The 21,044-nt window shown below is 44.3% G+C and overlaps 1 protein-coding gene across 4 annotated transcripts in view; it reads right to left on the bottom strand.

Annotated features, from left to right (window-relative positions):
• Window positions 1-18: 18 nt before the first annotated feature.
• BIN3 (bridging integrator 3) overlaps window positions 19-21,044 on the bottom strand; it is a 227,159-nt gene continuing 206,133 nt past the window's right edge. For 2 of the 4 annotated variants that reach the window (XM_069075674.1, XM_069075673.1), the window contains 7 exons: window positions 20,094-20,134; window positions 19,495-19,556; window positions 13,119-13,255; window positions 12,269-12,309; window positions 5,848-5,989; window positions 5,528-5,662; window positions 19-1,131 (listed from right to left, as the gene is read on the bottom strand). In XM_069075674.1, coding sequence (XP_068931775.1) covers window positions 985-1,131; window positions 5,528-5,662; window positions 5,848-5,989; window positions 12,269-12,309; window positions 13,119-13,255; window positions 19,495-19,556; window positions 20,094-20,134 — 705 coding nt within the window. In that variant the 3' untranslated portion in view covers window positions 19-984. The remainder of the gene's footprint in view (window positions 1,132-5,527; window positions 5,663-5,847; window positions 5,990-12,268; window positions 12,310-13,118; window positions 13,256-19,494; window positions 19,557-20,093; window positions 20,135-21,044) is intronic. The other 2 variants (XM_069075676.1, XM_069075675.1) reach the window with 2 other exon arrangements.

Genomic DNA, 21,044 nt, shown 5'->3' with positions numbered 1-21,044 from the left:
TGACCCTTAACCCATTACTGAGAGCACCAGCAATAAGTGTAGGCTTTATTTTATGTTTCCTTGAAAAAATATAATCCCCAGTATTGAAGTCAGGGGAGCCCAGACTTTTTGCCCTTTCCATGGGGCTCCTGAGTTATAGATGAATAGAAAAACAGCATTAAATTTACATTTTAAACTAGTTTCCAGACCCCAGAAAGTTATCTCTGGTGGAAAACTTACAACTCTTCACTTGGTTGAGGCACAGGACAAAGACTGGAAAGAAGATAAGACAGACTAGCTTATTCTTAACACTTAGAAGTCCAGGCAGGTTCCTTTGTCCTTGCCATGGCAGATCAGCTTTGGTTTGTCCCCTCGAATTATTCATCCTGTCTCTCATGCAGATAAAATGACTTTTGAGGTGAAAGGTTCACCAAGGCTAGAGTACTGAGGCAATACAATAAAGTAGATCAGTATACTAGATAGCCTAATAGCCAAAAAACTCCCTGACTTCAAATTCAAGACTTCAGTGTTCTGGCCCAGCTTGAACTGACTTACTTATGTACCTGCTGCTGATGGACTGACTTACTGTTACTCACTGCTCTAGGCTGAAGCAGGAAACAGTTCTATGTTGGACCAGTTATTTTGGAAATAAAAGCCTTCATGGCTGTTGATTTTACACTTAATTATCTGGTTTCACTGTCCACTAGTATTCCCCTCTGGAGGAGGCATTAGATTGCTTAGAGCCGGATATTCTATTGCACAGCACTAAAATAAGACCACCTGTAGTTTGAGGGTGTGAGGGGGGAGCAGCTCTCCCAACAAGAGGGTTATTACATTTGATCTAAGGGCCAGTGGAAGGTAGCAGATGCTACCTTGGCTCCCTTTGCCAGTGAGTCATGGCAAAGTTTTATAGTAGCTACTGCCCTTAACCAGAGTTGGCTTTACTGGGTCTGAGAGTAAATGTGGCATGAGAATCTCTGCCCCAGGGGGGATTCTGTGTAGAGTTCAGTCATCAGCCACAATGGAGAGGGCTCGGAGCTCGCTCAGTTTGGTCTCATTCTCCTGTTCCCTCTGCTCATCTGTATGACCAGGTTGGTCAAGCTGTTGGGTTAAGTCCCTGAAGATCTTGTGCATCTCAGTGTAGTACACAACCTAGGTTCAGGTGGGAAGAGGAAGGAAGAGAGTGGTTGGCAAGATCTGGGACTCACTGGATAGTAACCATACCCCCCCCCCCCCCGCATTATATGCCATTGTGACCAAAAGCCCCAAACGTACATACACTGGCAATGTTAGCCAATAAGCATTTAAATGTCCTGTACTATGGTGGGTAAGAGATATGGAGGCCACACCTAAGATTAAGGTCCAATATAAGGAGAAAAAGTTAAATTTGGTTTTGTCTCTACTTCCCAACAGGGTGGCAGTAGGAAATCTGAAAGGGGGGGAAGTGTGTCACAGAATAGGAAAACCACAACCAAGCTAACTAGATTCTGCCTTCTGGCCTTCAGTCTCCCCCCGTCTTAGCAGTGGGTCAAGAAAATGGTGTGGGCTGGCTTGCCACTTTTCCTCCTGAAAGTTCAAAGGACACTAGGGTATGGGCAGAGAATGGGTCCCCCCATATGGGATCAACATCAATAAAAACAACATAGAGCTGTATAAGTGGAATAGCCCTGAAATAATTTTGAAGGACCTTAAAAAGTTGATTTTTCCAATACTGGAAGGTGTATTAGGAGATTCTTGTACCTCAACACTGGTTCCTACTACTAAGGCCTTGTATAGGGTCTCTAATATAGGTCTCCCTATTTTCCTTCCCTCCCTTTTGTGGAAGGTAGGACCCCCACCCTCCCTCTGCCCCCAAGTTTAGATACTTGGAAACAAGTGAGCCCTAAAGCACGGGACTCCTCACATAAGTCTGGTCATAGCACCCTTGTCTAACTGGCATCCTGGACCTAGAGGGGTCTGGGGTGAGCACACATCATAAGAAAATCCTGTTCCTTTATTCACTGTATATAGGGGCCCAGAAAATAGGAGTCAAATCTGGAAGTTTCCAACTCCCACTATCAGCTCATCACATCTCTAGCAACCTTGCCGCAGCCTTGCAGGAAAACAGGGGACCTTGTGGGCAGCCTAAGCAGGCTAGTGGGTGGGTGGGGGTGGAAGATGGTTCCCCCCCAAGCTGCAATGCGCTGGGTGAGTCACCAGGAATGCTCACTTGTACTGTGACTAATGGCATCAGAATTCAGGCAGGGGGAGGGCTTAGAAGCCAGCATGAAGGAGGTGCTAAACAATGCCTTCCCCCCCCCTGCCCCAACCAGGTCTACCCCAGCCAAAGGTTCTTAGATGCTATACTCTGAGGTCTGGGAGTCCTAAGGATTCTTTTTCTGTTAATAGCACTAACCTAGTGGAAAATCAACTTGAAAGGTGATGGGGTGTGAGCGATAACTATGGAGGAAATAAAGTATGATCCCCAGGTAGCAGAAGCTTACAATCTAGCTGTGCTTTAGTTCTACCTTTCAACTCCTCCTGACATGTCCCCGCATAGATGCAGAGAGATGGAGCTGGCTGTAGGCTGGGTTCATGGTGTCAAAGCCATCAGGAGACTACAGCAGCAACAGCACATTACCTCTGTGGACTTCACTCCTCCCCACTGCCCCCAGAGCCTTTGGGAGATCTTCTGCCACCAGTTCTCCATCCCAATGTGTACGTAGGAGTGGCAGGGCTGGCCTAGGGCACAATCATGCCTGGAAGCAGCAGTAGGGCCAAGGACTACAAATGATGGGGTTCTCTCCACATATTATCTGCCTCGGGGTTCCTGGAAGGAGCCCTCTAACTCTCCTACCAGGCCATCCTTAGCAGGCTTTAGCATATGTCTAAGTCAGCCGGCAGGTTGAAAAGTGAATCAGGCTCCCACCTGTTATGGAACCTGTAATGTACCACTTTGTCCACTAGAGGGCAAAAGATGTCCAGGTCATGAAAGAGCAAGCCCCTAAATAGAAAAATGGTTAACTTTATATATAGGAAGATGGTTAACCCCCAAACCTTGCCTGTCTGGTTCCATTTCCCAAACCAAATTTTCCACAGCCTCTGAATGGCCTGAGGTCTAGTGAAGGGAAGCTGAGGTAAATGTTCCCTGCCTTTGGCTACTCACAATTCTTTCCAGGGACTGACTTTCCCTTTGTACAATGAGAAAGACTGCCTCTAGACTTGTTAGGACAAGTTGAAGGGTCCTGAGAGGGTTAAAAGAATTAATATAAGGTTGGCAAGAGGACGAGTCCCTCCAGATTCCTGGTACTGATGAATGCATTTCAGTTTAATGCTACCTCTTCTATTCCCTCATCAGGTGGGAGAAGGGACTGTTGGCTGAGGGGCCTGAAGACCAAAAGGTAGTAGCAACAATGCAGTCTGCCTGTTAAACGAGGGGGGATGGAGAGGGCTCCGTTCATTCTTCATTTTGGCAAGAGCTGAGACCACCTTGGAGTCCATTCCTCTTCTTCCATAAAAAGGGTTCTGACTGAGGGGGTGAGGTTATCTGGGTCCTCTGAATATGCTATCAAACAGGTTTCTTTTGGTGATCCCATCAACTCACCTATGTTCAATTATCTCTGTGCAGATGATTCCCAAGTTTACATATTAAGCTTTCATTTCTTGGAACTCCAATTCCATTGTCACCTGTCCACTGGATGTTTCCACCTGGACAGTCCACTGTCACCTCAAATTCAATGTATCTCAAACAGAACTGCTTAACTTTCCCCTTAGATCTATTCCTCCAAATTTCATTATCTTTGTCGAGGGCACCCATAGACTTCTAGTCTATCATTCTCAGCATTCACTTTTTTTTTTTCTTAAAGCAATTGGGGTTAAGTAACTTGCTCAAGGTTACACGGCCAGGTGTTTCTGGATGGGTGCTAAGTGTCTGAGCCCAGGATTCGATCTCCAGGTCTTCTCAACACTGGAGCCGGTGCTCTTACTCGCTGTGCTACCTGGCCACCCCTAGTCTATCATTCTCGATACTTATTTTCTCTCCTATCCAACAAAATGTCAAATCTTGTCAGTTCTACCCTCCACAACACTTGTTTCAAACGTCCCATCTCTTTGCTCATTAGGACCACCGCCCTACTTAAGGCTTCACCACAGATCATCTCAACTACTATAATAGCCTCCTAATTGGTCTCTCTGCTTCCAGTTGTTCCCCTCTCCAATCCATCTACCAGACAACTGCCAAGTTTATATTCCTGACACCATGTCTGATCATGTTAGTCCCCTCCTTGAAAATCTTGACTAATACTTATTGCCTCTAGGATGAAATGCAAACTCCCTAGGCTGGCATTTAAAGCCCTTTACCATCTGTCTCCTACTTACCACACCAGGCTAATTTCATATTAGTCCCTTTCACACTGTTCAAGATAAATGGGCTTCCTAGTTCTCCCTTAAATTACTAGCTATATCCTAACCTTAACTTGCTATCTCTTGCCTCCATTCCCAATGTCTGGGATGCATTTCTTCTTCCTTTTAGAATCTCTAGTTTGCCTCAAGGATTGGCTCAGGCGCTGGCTTCTTAAACAAGGGCCTTTCCTGATTGCCCCCAGCCCCATCTGTACATGCTGTCTCTTTCCCCTAAAATGACTTTGTATCTGCTTGTATCTCCCTGGTAGAGAGGAAGCTACTTAAAGACAGGGCCTCCCAGTGAATAGAGCACTGGCCCTGGAGTCAGAAGGACCTGAGTTCAAATGCGGCCTCAAACTTAACACAAAAACTAGCTGTGTGACCTTGGGCAAGTCACTTAATCCCAATTGCCCTCCAAAAAAAAAAGCAGAAGAAAAAGAAAGACGGGGCTTCCCTTTGCACCCCCAGAGCCCAGTGTATGTTTGCTGCACACAAAGCAGCCATGGAAAGACTGAGGCTCCAATTCCAGCACTATTGCTTAGTAGCTGTGCAATCATACAGAAGTCACTTGAACTTTCTGAGTCACTGTTTCTTCTCTGTAAAATGGGGACAACACTGGTCATGGCAGTATGGTATAGTAGATGAACTACGGGTAAGTCACTTAACAATCATAAGTGACAGACTGAGCTGCTGGTCTGAATCTGTGGAGGGAGTCTCCCCATGCTGATGAAATCACAGGATGGACAAAAGAAAACACCTACACTATCTACTTCACAGCTGTGAAGAAACCTTAAAAGTGTGACATAAATGTTGCCATCATCAATATCCTGGAAGTCCCCCCAACACCTAGGCCTCTAGGTCTTAGTTCCCTGGGTCGTTTCTTTAGGGTTACACAAAACAAATATATGCCTGGAAATGCTACTGGCTCCTAAAGGTTTGGAGAATGGGGTACTTCCCTCTAATTCTGGCCTCCTGAATCCAAAGAGAAATCATCCCAAACCATGCTAGTCTGGGCTCCTCTTAGATGGTTCTAGGATGCTGAGAGCTGCATTCCCTAGCTTGGAGTCATATAGATGGCTTTGCTTTCACTCTGTTGTTTATTCTTCCAGTGGGGAGCTCTGAAGGAGCTGCTGGAATTGAACTGTGAGCTCAGAAATCTCAGTCTTACCTGGGCCCGGATCAGTGACTCAAAACTTGGCTGGAAGTAGTCAAGTCGACTGCTGTAGAATCGAGGCATCTCCTCTAGGAGCTGTCTGTTTTTGGCTTCAAAGTCGTCCTTCACAGGCCGAAGCTCTTCTCGTACCTGTCCATTGTAGGCTCAGTCAGGGTCCTGTATCTACACCACCCTTTCTCAGAGAGACCTAATTGCCAGGTGAGGGTGGAGAACCCCACTGGGTAGCTCCCTGACTAATCGTGTTTTAGCCAGACCCCTTCCTCACCTCCCAAACCTTTGGCTCTGGGTTTGTTTTGTTTTTGCAGTTCTAGTACCTGGTGGAGTTTGGCCAGGACTGGCCCTGTCTTTTCCTTTTCCTCATACTTTTCCACCTTGGACTGCAGCCGTTTGTAGTCCTGCAGGGCCTGTTCCCGCCTCTTCACTGCCATGTTGAGGCTGGGGAAGACACTACCAAACCTGCCAGAAACAGGGTAGGAGGATGAGTAGAGGTTGCCTGGGGAAAAGAGTAGCATTTTTCCTGCCTGGGTGCTACCAGGAGGGGAGAAGAGAAAAGAATGCAGCTTATACAGACTCTAGAAAAGGCCTCAGAGATCACCTAGTACATACACCCCTCTCACTGTACAGATGAGGAAACTGAGGGTCAAAGCTCTTCAGTTTGGCCAGTCTCCCAAGCAGGAAGTAGCACAATGCGGACTCTCTAACTCCAAATCCCATGTGCTTTTCCACTAGCCTTCACTGTCCTGGCATGAAGCCCCAAGGAAAAGGGAAGGACTGAAGGCATCAGCATTCCACTGGTCTTAAAGCAGCACCTTACAAGAGGATGAATAGTACTGACACTTTGTAACTGCTAGGCCATCAGCAGGTGTGTTCAAAGTGTTTTTACATTTATTATCTTATTTAAGTTTAACAATGACTTATGAGCTAGGTAGGGCAGGGTTTATTACATATCCACTGGCCTACAGAATTACACATGAGAAGAGTATCACAGAACTGTAAGGGCCCTTGCTGATGATCTAGGGCAAATTCCCTCATTCACAGAAGTAGAGACTTTAGCCTAGATGGGGAAAGTGATTAGTTTGGGGTCAGACCTCTTGGTCACAGTAGCAGAATCACAGTGGAACAGAGCTCTGGAGCTCTGATCTGAGGACCTGGGTACGAATTCCCATTCTACCCTCCTTGTGACCATACCTTTTCCACTGCTCAGATTTAGGGAAAACAGGATTCATGACCGACCAGACTCTAAAATATAAACCTAAAGGAATATGACTCTTTAGAGAAGTCACCCACTGATCTCCAGGACCTCTCACTTCTTAGACACCAACTGTGAGGGATCTGCATTATCTTTGTGATAGGCACCAGAAAAGCCCAGAGTTTTGGGATAAGCTATCAATAATTTTGCCATTTGAAAGTAAAGGAACCACTTATTTACAAATTGTTCTAAACTGAAAATCTCAAAGTCAGTAGCCCACGGCTGTTGTTCAAAAGACCCCGGAGCATTTTAAATACCCCTCAGATATTTATGTTGAAAGACTGTAGAGAAAGAGGCAGAAATGATTTCTTTTCCCCTTGGGCAATCTAGAGATCTCAAATACCCCTTATGAGCTCTGGATCCCAAATGGTAATGCCTGTGTGGATCCAACTGAACATATACTGAGAAATAAATAATACTTGCAACAATTATGCTGCTGATGTTTTCCCCAAACTTGGAACATGATGACCACTCAAATGAAAATTAACAAAACATTGTACTTGAGTTAAAGAATTATTTAATGATGCCTGAAGCCTGGGCAAAGGAAGAATAAAATATGAAGATGACCAGAGATAAAGATGGAAATGATCAAATTGTTCACATGGGGCTTTTATGTAAGCAAAGAAAATCTTCGTGCGTGTGTGTGTGTGTGTGTGTGTATGTGAGACAGACAGACAGACAGATCCTCACTCTAATAGCAGAGGAGGACACGATCTGGCAGGACCTGTCCAGCTGGAGAACTTTCTGAAGAGGCACAGTAAGAAACCGCATGTCAGGTAGCTAAAGTGCAGCCCTGCTATGTAGAGAGAGCCTTTTCACTCTGTGGGTGGCCACAACAACCCTTTAAGACCATCCTCTAAGTTACAAAGGGATCATAATCAGTGTTGGTGGAGGGAGTGTCCACACCAATAAAATGACAGATTCTTTAACTATGGAAGTAAGTAAACCACAGCTGGGGCTTGTTCCAAAAGCAAGGCATTCAAAGTTTCACTCTCTAATAAATCAATAGCTGCTACCCTGAATGAGCTTTCCTTACTAAACTGGGAATGCCTAAGGCATAGATTGCTCTGTGCCAGTTAGTACCATTGGAGACTAGTGTAAGGTGGTGATTCTAAAAACCAGGGGCCACTGCGGGGTGCAATCTAGAGGGGGGCTGATTTCAAGGGGTTCATCTCATTATAATTCAGAAGAACTGGCATCTGGGGTTGTTACTATGAGGCAGTCTGAGAGAAAGATTTCTCCCCCACCCTTTTCTCCCTGTCTCTGAGAGGTCTATGATGGACAACTGACAAATCACATGGTTCACAGAAGGTGGTGTAGGCAGAGCTGTGAATTCACCAAGGCGCTCCCACTGGGGAGCAAGCCATTAGAATAGCCCCACTGGAAAGGTCTTAGTTCTGGGACTGTCATCAGTGCCAGGACCTCTGACTTGGGCGACTGTGGTTACAGGAAAGGAAGACAATAAGAATTTGGCCTAGGTGAGTGAACTGTCCAGTGGTTTCTTCTGTGTTCTCTTTGACAGCCTACTTTCCATCCTACTACTTCAGGAAACAGAAGGAAATCCTTTGGAAGAGATAATGTAATATGAAGACACTTTGAAAGCAGAAGGCTGAACGCAGTAAAGTCTCAGTAATAGGGAGAGGTGTTGTGGTGGAGTGGAAAGGGCACTTGCCGGTTTTGAAGTCAGGGGAAAACGTAGGTTAAATCCTAGCTACCAATACTTTAGCCCTGTGATCCTGGGTAAGTCAGGCCTTGCCCTGTGATCCATGTCAGTCACCTTGCCTTTGGAATCTTTGTTTTCACAAAACTACACTAGCCGCCTCCCAGATTTATAAACCTTTAAGCCCTGTAGAAATGTGAGTTCTTATCCAGAGAGTAGAAGAGACCAATCTAGTAAGGAAATAGTTAATGGTCCTTCCTTAGGGAGTACCAGTTCCCTGTCCCACCGGTATTCTCCCCTCCCCTTTACAATTCAATCTATAGCATGAATTTTCCAAAGCCATGGTCACACAGCCCCAGGGGGTGACTTGGCAAGTATCCAGTCATCTAGGGGCATAACCCATTTTTAGGAGTAGGGAGAGAGTCTAAGTACCCTAATTAACCCATAAATTCTCATTTTGGGATATAGTCCAATCTCCTCCACAGAAGTCAACTGGCTATTTTTCATGATTCTTGTTTTGCCCCCTAATGTTGATGTCCTCATGCCAAACTAGGATGCCATGGGTGGGGAAGGTCGGTACAAAGCCAAAATGGCAGCCAGGATGTTAGTCTGGGAATCTAAGATGAAATGAGTGGGGAACATACACTTTGTTCCCAGTGTGGTCAAGCAATAGTGGACCTGGGCAATTCTTTCAGAAGAATCTTTATGATGGGATATTAGGCAGCAAGGAATGACCAATACTTCTGGGACTTTTCCCAGCTCTTCCTTTCTCTGAGATTTTCCAAGGCTCACTAGATTAATCACTAATAAATTTCCATTCATATGGATTTATTCAACTTTGGTGTTGTTTGGGGGTTGATTTCATGTTTTCCTTGGAGTGGAGAAACTGAGGTAGAGCTGGGAGGGAGGACACAGCTTAAACCAAGGCTTGTGATAAGTCAGTGATGGGACTAGGAATCAAGAATTCCTGGCTCTCAATACTGGCCCACTCAGCCCCCACCTCTCTACTCTCTATTTATAGGAGATGGAACAGCCTTCACCAACTCCCAAGTTGTGGGCAATATAAATAACCACGGTGTTGCAAAAGGAGTTGGTTTGAAAGCAGGAAACCTCAAAACTGGCCTTCTGCAGTTTGGAAGAACACAGGTTTGGGGGGTAGTGTGGTACAATGGAAGCACACTGGATATGAAGTCAGAGGACCTGGGTTTGAATTTGGACTCTGCTACTTAATATAATACCTTGGTGGGGGGGGCACATCATTTAACCTGTCTAAATTTCCTCATCTGTCAAATAAGAGAATTGGATTATATAACCTCCAAATGGAGGGTCCTATAATAGGGCCAGGCTAGTTCCAAATTCCTGAGCACCCTCTCAGTCAAGGTCCAAGACAGGACATTCACGCTGCCTTCTCTCTGAGGAAAGACACAGTGTCAAGGCTCTGTGACTTTTCTAACTTCCATGCCCAGTGCTCTTTCTACTCCACCATGTGCCTCCCAGGCTCCTTGTAGGGGTTAGTTTTTCATCTTTACTATATTTTATTTTCTCTACTGGAGTGTAATTCCTGGATAACACTGCACATAGTAGGTACTCATTAAGGATCTGATTCTTTATTTTGCCTGTCCCGGGGCTGCCTAACACACTCTCTTCCCTGGGTAAGTGTGGGGTAGGAAGGGAAGGAGGGAGAGAGAGAGGCCGGCTGGGAGGTGGGTTGGGAGCAGCCGGCCCTGGTGGGGAATGCCTGCCATTCCTCAATCTGTGCCCACACAACCGGGATCTTCCACCCACCAGGAAAGGGAAATTAAAAGCATCCCAATCCAACTAGAGCCCGGAGGAGCAGAACACCCAGCTCAGAGAATGGGGGATTAGAGGCCAAGCCCCCTGGAGGTGGGAAGAAGGCTATGAGGGGGCAGCCATGTGGCCATGTTCTTCATTAGGGGAGGACAGGAAAGCTGCTGTTTCCTGCTTCCGGTCCTGGAGTCCCCAGGAGGCTCCCCAAGACGGAAGCAAGAGGGGAGGGTGGAGAGGGGTGCAGTGAGTACTAGTTTGATGTGGTCAAGGAGATTGCATGTCGCCTGGGGTGGGGTGAGGAGCTAGTCTACAGGCTCACGGGGAGGTCAACGGATCTGCCCAGGGAGATCTCAGCTTCCACCCCCTGCCACTCGCCCACCTTCCTGGCAGGTGGTGGGCTGCCATGGTGGTGGGAAGCAGCCGGGATTTCTCTCAGCTGGGCACCAGCTACAAAAGCTAGGGTCAGGGATTGGATTTCAAGGCTGGTGTGTGTGAAATTGAGTCAGAAGCTCCCGGGCTGGCTTTTCTTGCCTAGATTTGTCAGGCCCTGAGTGTCTAGCCCTGTCCTTCTGTCCTTTTTTACCTACCACAGACCAGCTCAGATACCTTGTGCGGGTTAGTCTGTCTACCTTGTCCTTGGTGGAACATGGTCTTTGGAGTATGGCTTCTGATGTCCAAGAGACTACATAAGGGCAGGGACTGCTCTGCTGCCCACCTGCCTTCCTGGATCTCTGTGAAGTCTTATCTCAGGAGGCTGGGGTGCCAAACCACAGAGCTGCCTGATTTATTTAGTTACTGGCTTCCTGACCAGTACAGCTGCCTGTCTCTTGTCAGCTCATGAGCCTCTCTCCACAATAGGTCCAAACAACATACCTTGTTCCTCTGCTTATCCTGGTGTTTTGGGTTTAGGGATTGGGGCAGGCAAGTGATTAACTTTGGTAGCAGGACAGAAACTGCTCTTACAGGCCACTGCCTCTGAGTTACACTTAAGTCTTTCAGTCATTTCCTGGGAAAGTTAGTGATCAGGAAAGGTTAGAAAGAACCCCTTCCAGGGGTTAGGAGAACTACCTCCTACCTCTACCCCCTGGACCTGGGTAGGAATGGATAGTTTATGATTCCCCAAATACAAAGGACTAGACTGAAGATCAGAAACTGTTCTCTTGTCTAATTTTGGGGACTCTGATCTAGCCCTAATTCTAATTTAGCAGATCCTGCTTTTCCAGGTCCCATATGAGTCAACTGCAAGGGACCACCATAGAAGAAGTAATAATGTGCAGCTGTTGAACTGGAGCCTGGATCCTTTCTAGGTCAAAACCAGTTTGGGAGAGGCCAGAGAAGAAGATGAAGTGAGGTGGGAGCTTCAAGGCAGCTTTCCTGTCTCCTGCCACCCCCACACCTACTTTTTCCCCTCAACTTAGGGGACCTAGGGAGCAAGTCTGTCTCTCTGATCATCAGCTGGAGACACTCCCAACAGAGCAGATGGATCCCACTGCAGCATTTATGAGCCTGGTGGGTCATGAATTATGAGGCCTTTCTAGTCAAACAATCATGCTGGTGCTCCCCCCACCCCCATCTCCCCTGCCCAGCCACTCCTTTATTTCAGAAGTAGAATACTCCAGACAGCTGTTCTTCCACTCCTGCCCAGAGATGAAAGGCCTCCTGCACCTCCACTGAGGGCCGGCCAAGATCTCTGCTAGCTTAATTTGGAAAGTTCAGGCCCTACTGGGTCTTGAGCAGACAGCAAAAGGAAAAGAGCCAAATGAGTATGGCTATAATGGCAGGTAAAGACTTAGCTGCCTCAGGTTTCTGCAAGGATAAGAAGCTGCATGACAGGTACCAGAAATTTGGGGGAATCACAGATCTTATGGCCTTTAAGGACTGTCCCTTAGCAGTCCAGTTTGGTCCTCAAGCTGCTGCCAGCCTGCTCACCTCATCCCTTGCCCACTGCCAACCCCACCTGAGTTTTTCCCTTTTATAAAGTGAACATCCTGGCAAAGATCTTGAAGAATGTCAAATCTCAGGGATGGCTGCTACTCACTTTTTTAAGGGCTCAATCACTGTCTTCTGGATCTGGTTCACCTGTCAAAAATAAAACAGAGTGGGGTCAAATTCTGGTGGCAACGTGGTTGTTCAGGCATTCTGGTTCCACTTCCTTAGACCAAACTACAAAGCTGGTTTGCAATGGACAGAGACCACAAGGTCTGAAGAGGGAGATGAGGTTCTTTACCTCCTCCATGATCATACATGATCATACTGAGACCCCTCCTTTCCTCCCCTGGCCTGCCCCTCCCAGGGCATTTAACGATGGTCAGTTAGATGACATGGACATTCTTTGAGGGCAGGTAATGTAGTGTTTGTGTCTGTGTCCCCAGGCTGTAGCACAGTACCTTGTATATAATAAGTGCTTAATAAATACTGTTGAATTGAATGAAAAGAAAGTGCCAGTTATATCTGATACAGCAGGTCTGTATGGATAGCCACAGGGATTCAATGGGCTCAAGGAAGAGACTTCTTACCTATCACTGCATAAGACAAGATGGACCATTCTGATGGTCAAAAGTGGCACTACAACTGGCATCAATCATGGTGTTACAGTTATCAATGTCGATCTCAACACTGATCTAATCTCAAATAGTTATTAGTTCAGTGGCCTCTGAGACTGATATAGCTGTAGGAGGAAGCCCAGTATGGCTAAGTCAGACAAATTCTAAGAGACATTTTAGCTTGGGCAGTCACACAATGTGGAAGTATCTTGAGAGGGTAGGGTGAACCGGAGATGAGAACTGGGGCCTCCTTTGGATCCTATGAGAGCTACCCAGTGGTTTGAAAGAAGACATGACAAGAGAGAAAAAGGAATGAATGTCCTTGGCTGCAAAAGACCTCATCACCTTTTCCTGGTTAAAGGCATCCATCCGTTTCATGGCTGTATCTAGTGCAGTCACCATGTTTAAAAATTCCTGGTCTTGCTCACAAAGTGGGTTGGAGAGGAGATCAGAAGAGATCTTCACAGCTGATTTGGACATGGCTGTGGGAAGAGAAAGTATGGAGGTTGAATGGAAGGCCAGAGAACAATATTATTTAAGTCTATCCTTCTACAGTTGAGATGATAATGACCACTTTCACATTAACTATTCAAATTTTGCTGCCCACATATCTGGTGGCCAAATTGCCAGCCACGAGAAGGGCAAGAAGGAGGAAAACAGCAGGCCAGAGCCTTTTCATGCAACAAAGTAACTTTTGTCTTCACATCCTGACAATGACCCCAAGAAACAGGTAGTGTAGGTATTATTTTCAATTTACAGATGAAGAAACAGGCTCAGAGAGGTTAACTGACTTGCCCCACATGACACAGCTAGTAAGTGGCACAGACAGGGCTCTTTTGACTCCAAATCCAGAATTCTTTTTATCATCCCCACATTTTGTGATGGTCCTGGAGGAAAGCCAGCATAGCACAGGTCATTGGCTCCTCTCAGCATGGGGCAGAATCCCACTGACACCCATTTTCCCTGTGTTCTCCTTTACAAGGATCATAGATTCTCAGAGTTGAAAGATTCTTAAGTGATAACAGACAGTATATCTGATAAATGGGCACTAGTCTCTGTCTTTTCTTTATACAGAAACCCTTTGTATTTAAATTATACCACTATAGTCCTAGTCCTAATATATGGAGCAACAAAAGATAAGTCCAAATTATTCTCTTGTATTAGTTATGCTAAAATACAGCCTTGCTATCTCTTTAATTCTTCTCCAAGCTAAGTATCCCCTGTTCTTCCCAGTGCTTTTTCTATGACATGGCCATCCACTTCTTCCTGAAATGTGGTGCCTGGAACAAAATACATTATTGCCCACAGACGTGAATAGCTGTTAAAATGGTGACTGCTTCAGGCTGCCATTTAAGAGTGAGTGGAAGGGGCGGCTAGGTGGTGCAGTGAGTAAGAACTCTGGCCCTGGGAGTCAGAGGACCCGAGTTCAGTTCTGGCCTCAAGACACTTAACACCCCCCCCCCCCCAACACACACAAAAAAACCAGCCATGCAACCTTGGGCAAATTACTAAACCCCCAATTGCCCCCAAAAAACCAAAAAAAAAAAAAAAGAGTGAGGGGAACCAGGAATCAAGGGATCTAGCCTTTAGTCCAAGTCCTAACCTTGGGGAAATCACCTAACCTCTGTAGGTCTATTTCTTCACCCATAAAATAACAACACATTATCCACCTTAGGATTACATATCAAGTGAGATAAGTGATGTGAATAAACTCTGAAAATCATATTATGTTTTATCATATAATACTGTCTTAAGTGACTAAATTTATAGAATTTCCTTTGGGGACTTTAAGGAATGGGATAGATACCCACTTGGTATGATATAGTTATGACTGGGTCTAGAGGCAGAGGTCTAAGTTTTTTCAGTTCAATGAATCTATGATAAGATTCTACAAAAGGACAGAATGTCCACATTCTTTATTTAAAAATGCCAGGGACAGGGCTGGGAAAAGGGCACTTACAGCCTCGTCCCTTATTGGTTTTAAAATCTATATAGATTTTAAAAACAAGTTCTGTCAGTGATGGACTGGAGTTATGTTATGCAAGAGAGAATACACATAAAACTCCCAGTTAGTGTTTGTTACAGTCTCTGGCACAGAGTCTAAGTATTTCTCAAAAAAAAAAAAAGAGCAATTCCGTAGTACACCTTCTTAGTAATCGTTCAAAGCGCTTTTAAGATGCGCTCTCTCTAAGAAGCAGTGAGTTCATCTCTCCATCTTGTTGATGGGGAAAAAATCCAAGCCACAGAAGCCTGTGCTCAAGTCAAAAATGGAATCCACTGAGCTGATGACTCTAACTCTTAACCCTATTGCCACTTTGTGTTTCTCTTCTCTCTGGAAGGGGGGATACCTACATAAGGAGGCTATTTTTACACAAAACAATACGATGTTGTGGGAGACAGGAATGCAAAATTCCTAGAAATGCTGAAGACATGGAGAAACATTTTTAAAAAAGGGAAATTGTAGGAGAAATATACGTGTGTATGTACATAAAATGTAATTTATTTGGGGGGCATAATACACAATATGCATTTTTAGTACCTTTTATGATCTTTAAAGACATTTTGTTTAGAAACATAGTGCTTAGCACAGTTCCTGGCACCTAATAAATGTCTATTGATTGATTATAATCTAGTTTGCTTGTAAAATATCATGTTCAATATAGAGATTAGAAAAGACCCGAGGTAGGGGAACTGTTTCATTAAGAACAAAAATGTTCTCACAAAATTTTTTCTTCCAATTCTTCCCCCTACCCTCTATTCCCTGACTCTTACTTTTCCACATTTTTAGGGGGGAGATAAATGTCTTATTGGCTAAAATTATAGGTTATTGTGTGGCAAAGTCTTTGGAGTCAATTAGTTTTGCTTAGGCAATTAGGCCCTGGGAAAAGATGAGCCAGGCACCTCCTTATAATGTCACCATCTCACATTTGACGTTTTCCTCAGTGGGATCTGAGGCCAATTTGCTAGGCTGGTTAGAACAGGGTGCTAACTAAGCAGGGTTACAGAATCCATTTTCATATGAGTCAATTAGCTATGCTCCATAGCCAGAGACTACATCTTTTAAGTTTCAAAGATAATGAATATTAAGATATTAAGAAAAGGGGCATGGGCTAGGTGATAGATTGTGGCTGATCAGGGCAAATGTATTGCTATTATTTAAAAAATTATTTAGAAATAATTCCTTTCTCAGAGTGGGTCCCTTTCATATACAGTGGGTGACATATTTAAAATAATTTCTTGTGTTTATTGAGCCTGGCTTTTTTGATGAAAAAATTCCTCACTCCAGCTCTTTGGCCAGGAAAAGGGAGATGAGAGGTTGTAAAGAAAAAGGTGCCATGCAGGATGTACCACTATTGAGAAAGATCATGAACCCTTTAAGATTAGGACTTAACATATACTGGAAAGACATCTAGGGCACAGGGGTAGGGGTAGCCTTTTCATTGCATAGAAGAAGGGAAGGTCCATTCTTCACAGAGCCCAGGGTTAGATCTCCTGGGGTCTTGATGGCTATAGTGCAGTTTCTCTAGTCCAAAGGAGGGCAAAGGTCCAGTCTTGATTGATAATTACACACAGTAACCTTTCTGTGAGATGGTAGATCAACTTTTCAGGTTTTTCTCAGCTGAGCCGAATAGAACTCAGGGGGCGTTAAGAAAGGGATGTGTGGGATCCATCAAAGTCTAGCCTTTGGAGTCAGTGAAGGAAGCATCACTTCAGGACTGGGGGCAGCTAAGATCAAATAATAGCCTTCTTTATCTTTACTGCCTTCAAGTTTTCTGGGGTCAGTAATTCACTTCTGGGATTCTGGAGTTATTTCTATGATGCTGGCATCAGTGTGGCTAAAACAAAGACACCAATAACACTGGAGCCTACAGTTTATATAGTTAAAGGGAATAATTTGTTAGCAACTGTAAGCAAAAAGAATGAATACCACTACTTAAAGATGTGGACCATTCCCTTCATTTTTAAGGTTCTTTATTTGTGGAATAAAGAATCTTAATTCCAGTTATAAAAATTCACTAATGCTAACATCCCAGAAGGAACAGAAGCACTGAGTCACAGATCCAGCAAAAGAAGTAACTTTACTTGGCCATCATTTCATCAAATTCCATCCAATCCCTACATGATTATAAGATAGCCTGGCATTTGTATGGTGTTTCACAAACTATTTGCAAAGCAATTTCCCAAACATAGTAAGTGTCCATGTTTATTTATTAGCACTTTAATGTTCACAAAGTGCTTTTTCACAATAGTTTGAGGGAGAGAGGGAAAATATTATTATTTTCATTTACAGATAAGAAAATTGAGACTCAGAGAGGTGACATTATTTGCCCAAATCACAAGGTGAATGAGCAGGAGAGCTGGGCTTGGAAACAGTACCATGTTCTTCCTACTGTAATAGGATCTCCTTTATAATGAATAATTTTCCAGACCTTCCCTCTGTCCCCAACCTCTATCTCTCTTTTATCCTAACCCTCAATGCTAATCAGGAAGAAAAAGGAAATGAGAAAAAAGAAAAAGTTAGTTCCAACTAAGCTGAATTATTGTAAAAACCCAGCATTTTCTTTAAGTGCCATTTTTTCCCCTCATTGGAACCAAAAATAGAGGCTGGAAATGAGTTACAAGTCAAGTATGGACCAACTCAAAAAATCTGGATCAATGTGGTATGAATCTTCCTGGCTCAAACCCACCAGTTTAGCTATAGACAGTTTATATTATTTATAATCAGGCCACTGTTTTGGGGGAAATGGCATCTTATTTTTTGTAGCTCATTATGATCAAATGAGATATATGTAAAGTGCTTTGCAAACCTTAAAATACTACATAAATGTTAGGCATTATTGTTATTACTACCCTTAATAATACATGGTACCCCTTTGCATAAAGTAATTGCTCCTTAGCTCTTATGATGAATGCTAAAAAGCCTGTGATAGAAAATATATACAAGGGCATTCTAAAAATCTTCATAAAGCTTTAAATTATTAAAATACATTCTGTATTCCACTCAAATTCCAACCAAAAAAGGGCAAACTCTACTAAGGTCATATTTAGAGTATTTGATAGTGGAGAAGAGAAATACATAATATGTAAACACTCGCCTTGCGGGGAGGAGGGAGTAGGAGCTATAGAGTGGTAATGGTGGTCCACATTTCCCTCGAACAGGAGGAGGAAGTGTTGAACATTATGCTAACCCAGTGTTGGCGCTGGTCTGCCTTTTTCAGGAATGTCTGGAGCTGGCAGTCTGTAGAAGGTAGGCTCCTCCACCCTAAATTCTAGGGACCCTGATGGGAATGCCTGGAGAGCTGCCTAATATCCCAAAGGACATATCTTACATGGGTGGAGTGGGCCCCACTGAGCAGCTGCCACTGACCACTCCCTACAGACTCCCAGCATGCTCTTCTCTGTTCCGTGAAAAATGGTCTCACAATACTAATTAATTATTTACTAAGTGTGGCCTGAGGAGTAAGGCAAGCCTGGATTTCTAATTCTCTTGGCTCCCTGTAGGAGCTGATGTGAAATACTTCCTCTCTTGTGTCTCATGATATGGATGGAGGTGTAATAAGGGCAGACCAAGCTGGAACACTCATTCGGTTTCATCAGAGAACTGAATGGTTAACAAGGGCCTCCAACTGGGCAGCCTGGGTGCTATTTCAGAAAATGCTGCCAAGGAGCCACAGAAGTGTCATCATCATGGCCCACCAAAAAGAACTGCTGATCAACTTTCACTTTCTCTGAAATCTTCTGGTCACAAAATGATAGGGCCAAAGAATGCATGAGTGAGAAAACATCTGGAAGATCGTTTAGTCTAAGCCCATCATTTTACTGAATGGGAAACCAATCTCTGTAGGTGTTTCTTCTGTCATTTCTGCAATGAAAAAAACTTTATGTACAAGTTAGACGGGACTCCTTGGGAAAGGAGCCTCAATGAGCAGCTCCAGATTTCTGACATGCTCCTCTGTTCCAAGAAGAAGGCTAGTGCTAATTAGCATGACCATACGGATTACCTACAAGCTGTTTTTTTTCTTTTTGTTCCATTTTTAAGTGTAAGAGCTCCAGTATAGAGTTTCTTTTTACTCAAGAGCAACTCTTGGTAAGGGATTGGCATCTCCAGGACTTCTGGCTGGCTCCTGTTAATTTCCACACGAGACCCTCTCAGACCTTTCAGAGTCCTTAGTAAATACAGGGCAGTGTTAAAGCATTCTCAAGGCTGTCTGTCATAGAACTACATGTTTTAGTCCACATGACCTTCTTCCTCTGCCCTTCTCAAATCCACTTTCTGAGATAGCTCTTTACTCCTGAAAAGCAAATCCCCTACTTCCCAGGGGATCTATTGTAACTTTAGTCAAAGTTCATATCTTCAAGGGCCTGAAAGGAGGACAGCAGAGAGCAGCCTAGATTCCAATATGCCAGAGACACTTTTAGCTTAAAGTCCAAGTTGACTGTGATGGTATTCCTGTCCTCCTTGCTTCAAGCTCATCAAGCTTAGTATCAAATCCAACAGGAGCCAGAAGTACAAAGGGGGCCTCCTGAAAAGTCAGGGAAGTAGGAGCGTTTTGGTGAGAATATTAAGTTTGTTCTGATGAGGGATGGTTAACCTAGGGCCAACTGTGTCAGTCAGTATTTTTTGAGGAGGTATACCAAAGCTGGTCCCACAACAAATGAAGCCTGACATTTGATGCCCTCCAACTCTCGGGTCCTAGCAATGTGGGGTGGGCCCACCTACCCAGGTCAGCATCTGTGCTCTTTTTCAGGTCCTTCTGCAGCTTCTTGGTCTGATCCTCCAGCCTGCAAGGGAGACAAAGAGGGCTGCATTTCTGGCTCCTCTGAGCTTCTTTTGGTTCCTAAATCTAACCTTCTCCTCTAGGATGCTGCTAGAGAACAGGGGTGTATTTGCTATGGAGATTTTTTTTTTTGCTTTTTTGGAGGGCATTTGGGGTTAAGTAACTTGCCCAAGGTTACAAGTATTTTTTTTTGTGTGGGTGTTAAGTGTCTGAGGCTGGAACCGAACTCAGGTCCTCCTGACTCCGGGGCTGGCACTTTACTCACTGTGCCACCTAGCCGCCCCTTGAGATTTTCAATCTAACCAAAAAGATAACTCATTCTACAGGCTTCCCTAGACAGTGTATCAGTGAAGACTGAGGAACATGGGGATCTGGCAGTATAATGAACTAAGTTGCCCTGACAGTGTACTAATTGGGGGTGTTCTCCAAGTCACTAATAGAGCATTAAACGAATGTTACAATTAAAGAAATTAATCAAAATAGAGTTCTCTCTCCCTCTTGGGAGTCCCTCCACCTCCTTCTCCTGGAGTTGATCACTTACTGCTGGAGTTTTCCATATTCCCTTTCAAAGTCTCTTTCCACCTGTAATGAAAGACAACTCAATCATCAAAGAAATGACAACACTGGAAAAAAAATCAGCCCTTATTTCAAACAATATATGATAATCATCCCCCACCTAAGCCTCCAGGAAGCAACACTGTTTAGTTCCTACAAGTACTGACAGTTCTCCAATGACAAGTTCTCTTTGTGTTCCTTGACTAATTAACTGCTTGATTCAGGGATAAAACTCCTTTCCTATATGGGACTTCTAGGCAAGTACCAGCGGATTGTGACCTTACTCTCCCACCAAAGGGGCAGGGGCACAAATTCTTTCCCCATCTACTCCCAGAGCAGTGAAAGAAGAAAATTACCGAAACTCTCTGGATGAGGAGATAAAGCCCAACTTTTGCTTAGTTAGCACATTTTTCATACACCAAGGAGAACTGGATTTATTTTTATGTTGGGAGTTCAGCTACCTACATGCCAGATGAAGTTAAAGGTTCTTCTCTGTTTTCTTATGAATCAGTTTCCTCATCAAGAAAATGAAAACAACAGCCTGACTGCACTGTTAGCTTTCTATATGTAATACTCAGCTTATCTAGGATGTTATATGAAACCAATAATGTCTGAAAGGTGCCAGGAAGTACTAAAAGAAAGTGGCTAGAAGCATATATTTTTACTCTGAACACTTTCACGTGGAAGAGATAAGTGGATGTCTCTGGTCAGAAAAGTAAATGTCAGAGGTATGACTTGGTAAGCTTTCACACAGGCTCTCTCAAATAAGAGGATTCACGTACAATTCTCTCTTATCAAACTTGCTTACTGCACATTCCTCTTTGGGAGGATGTGCTCACTTGATGGAGGCACAATTTTGTTTGGTTTTAACGAAACTGCCCTAATCTGCCTCAAGGTAGAAAAATCTGGACTCTCACCCTTCCTTGACTTCCAAGTA

The sequence above is a fragment of the Petaurus breviceps genome, unplaced genomic scaffold (genome assembly GCF_028583685.1).
Source record: "Petaurus breviceps papuanus isolate PSGF00001 unplaced genomic scaffold, PetGlider_PUasm1.0 90919, whole genome shotgun sequence".
NCBI classification, from domain to species: domain Eukaryota; kingdom Metazoa; phylum Chordata; class Mammalia; order Diprotodontia; family Petauridae; genus Petaurus; species Petaurus breviceps.
The sequence above is the reverse complement of the archived record's forward strand: the minus strand, read 5'-3'. Positions and strand labels throughout refer to the sequence as shown.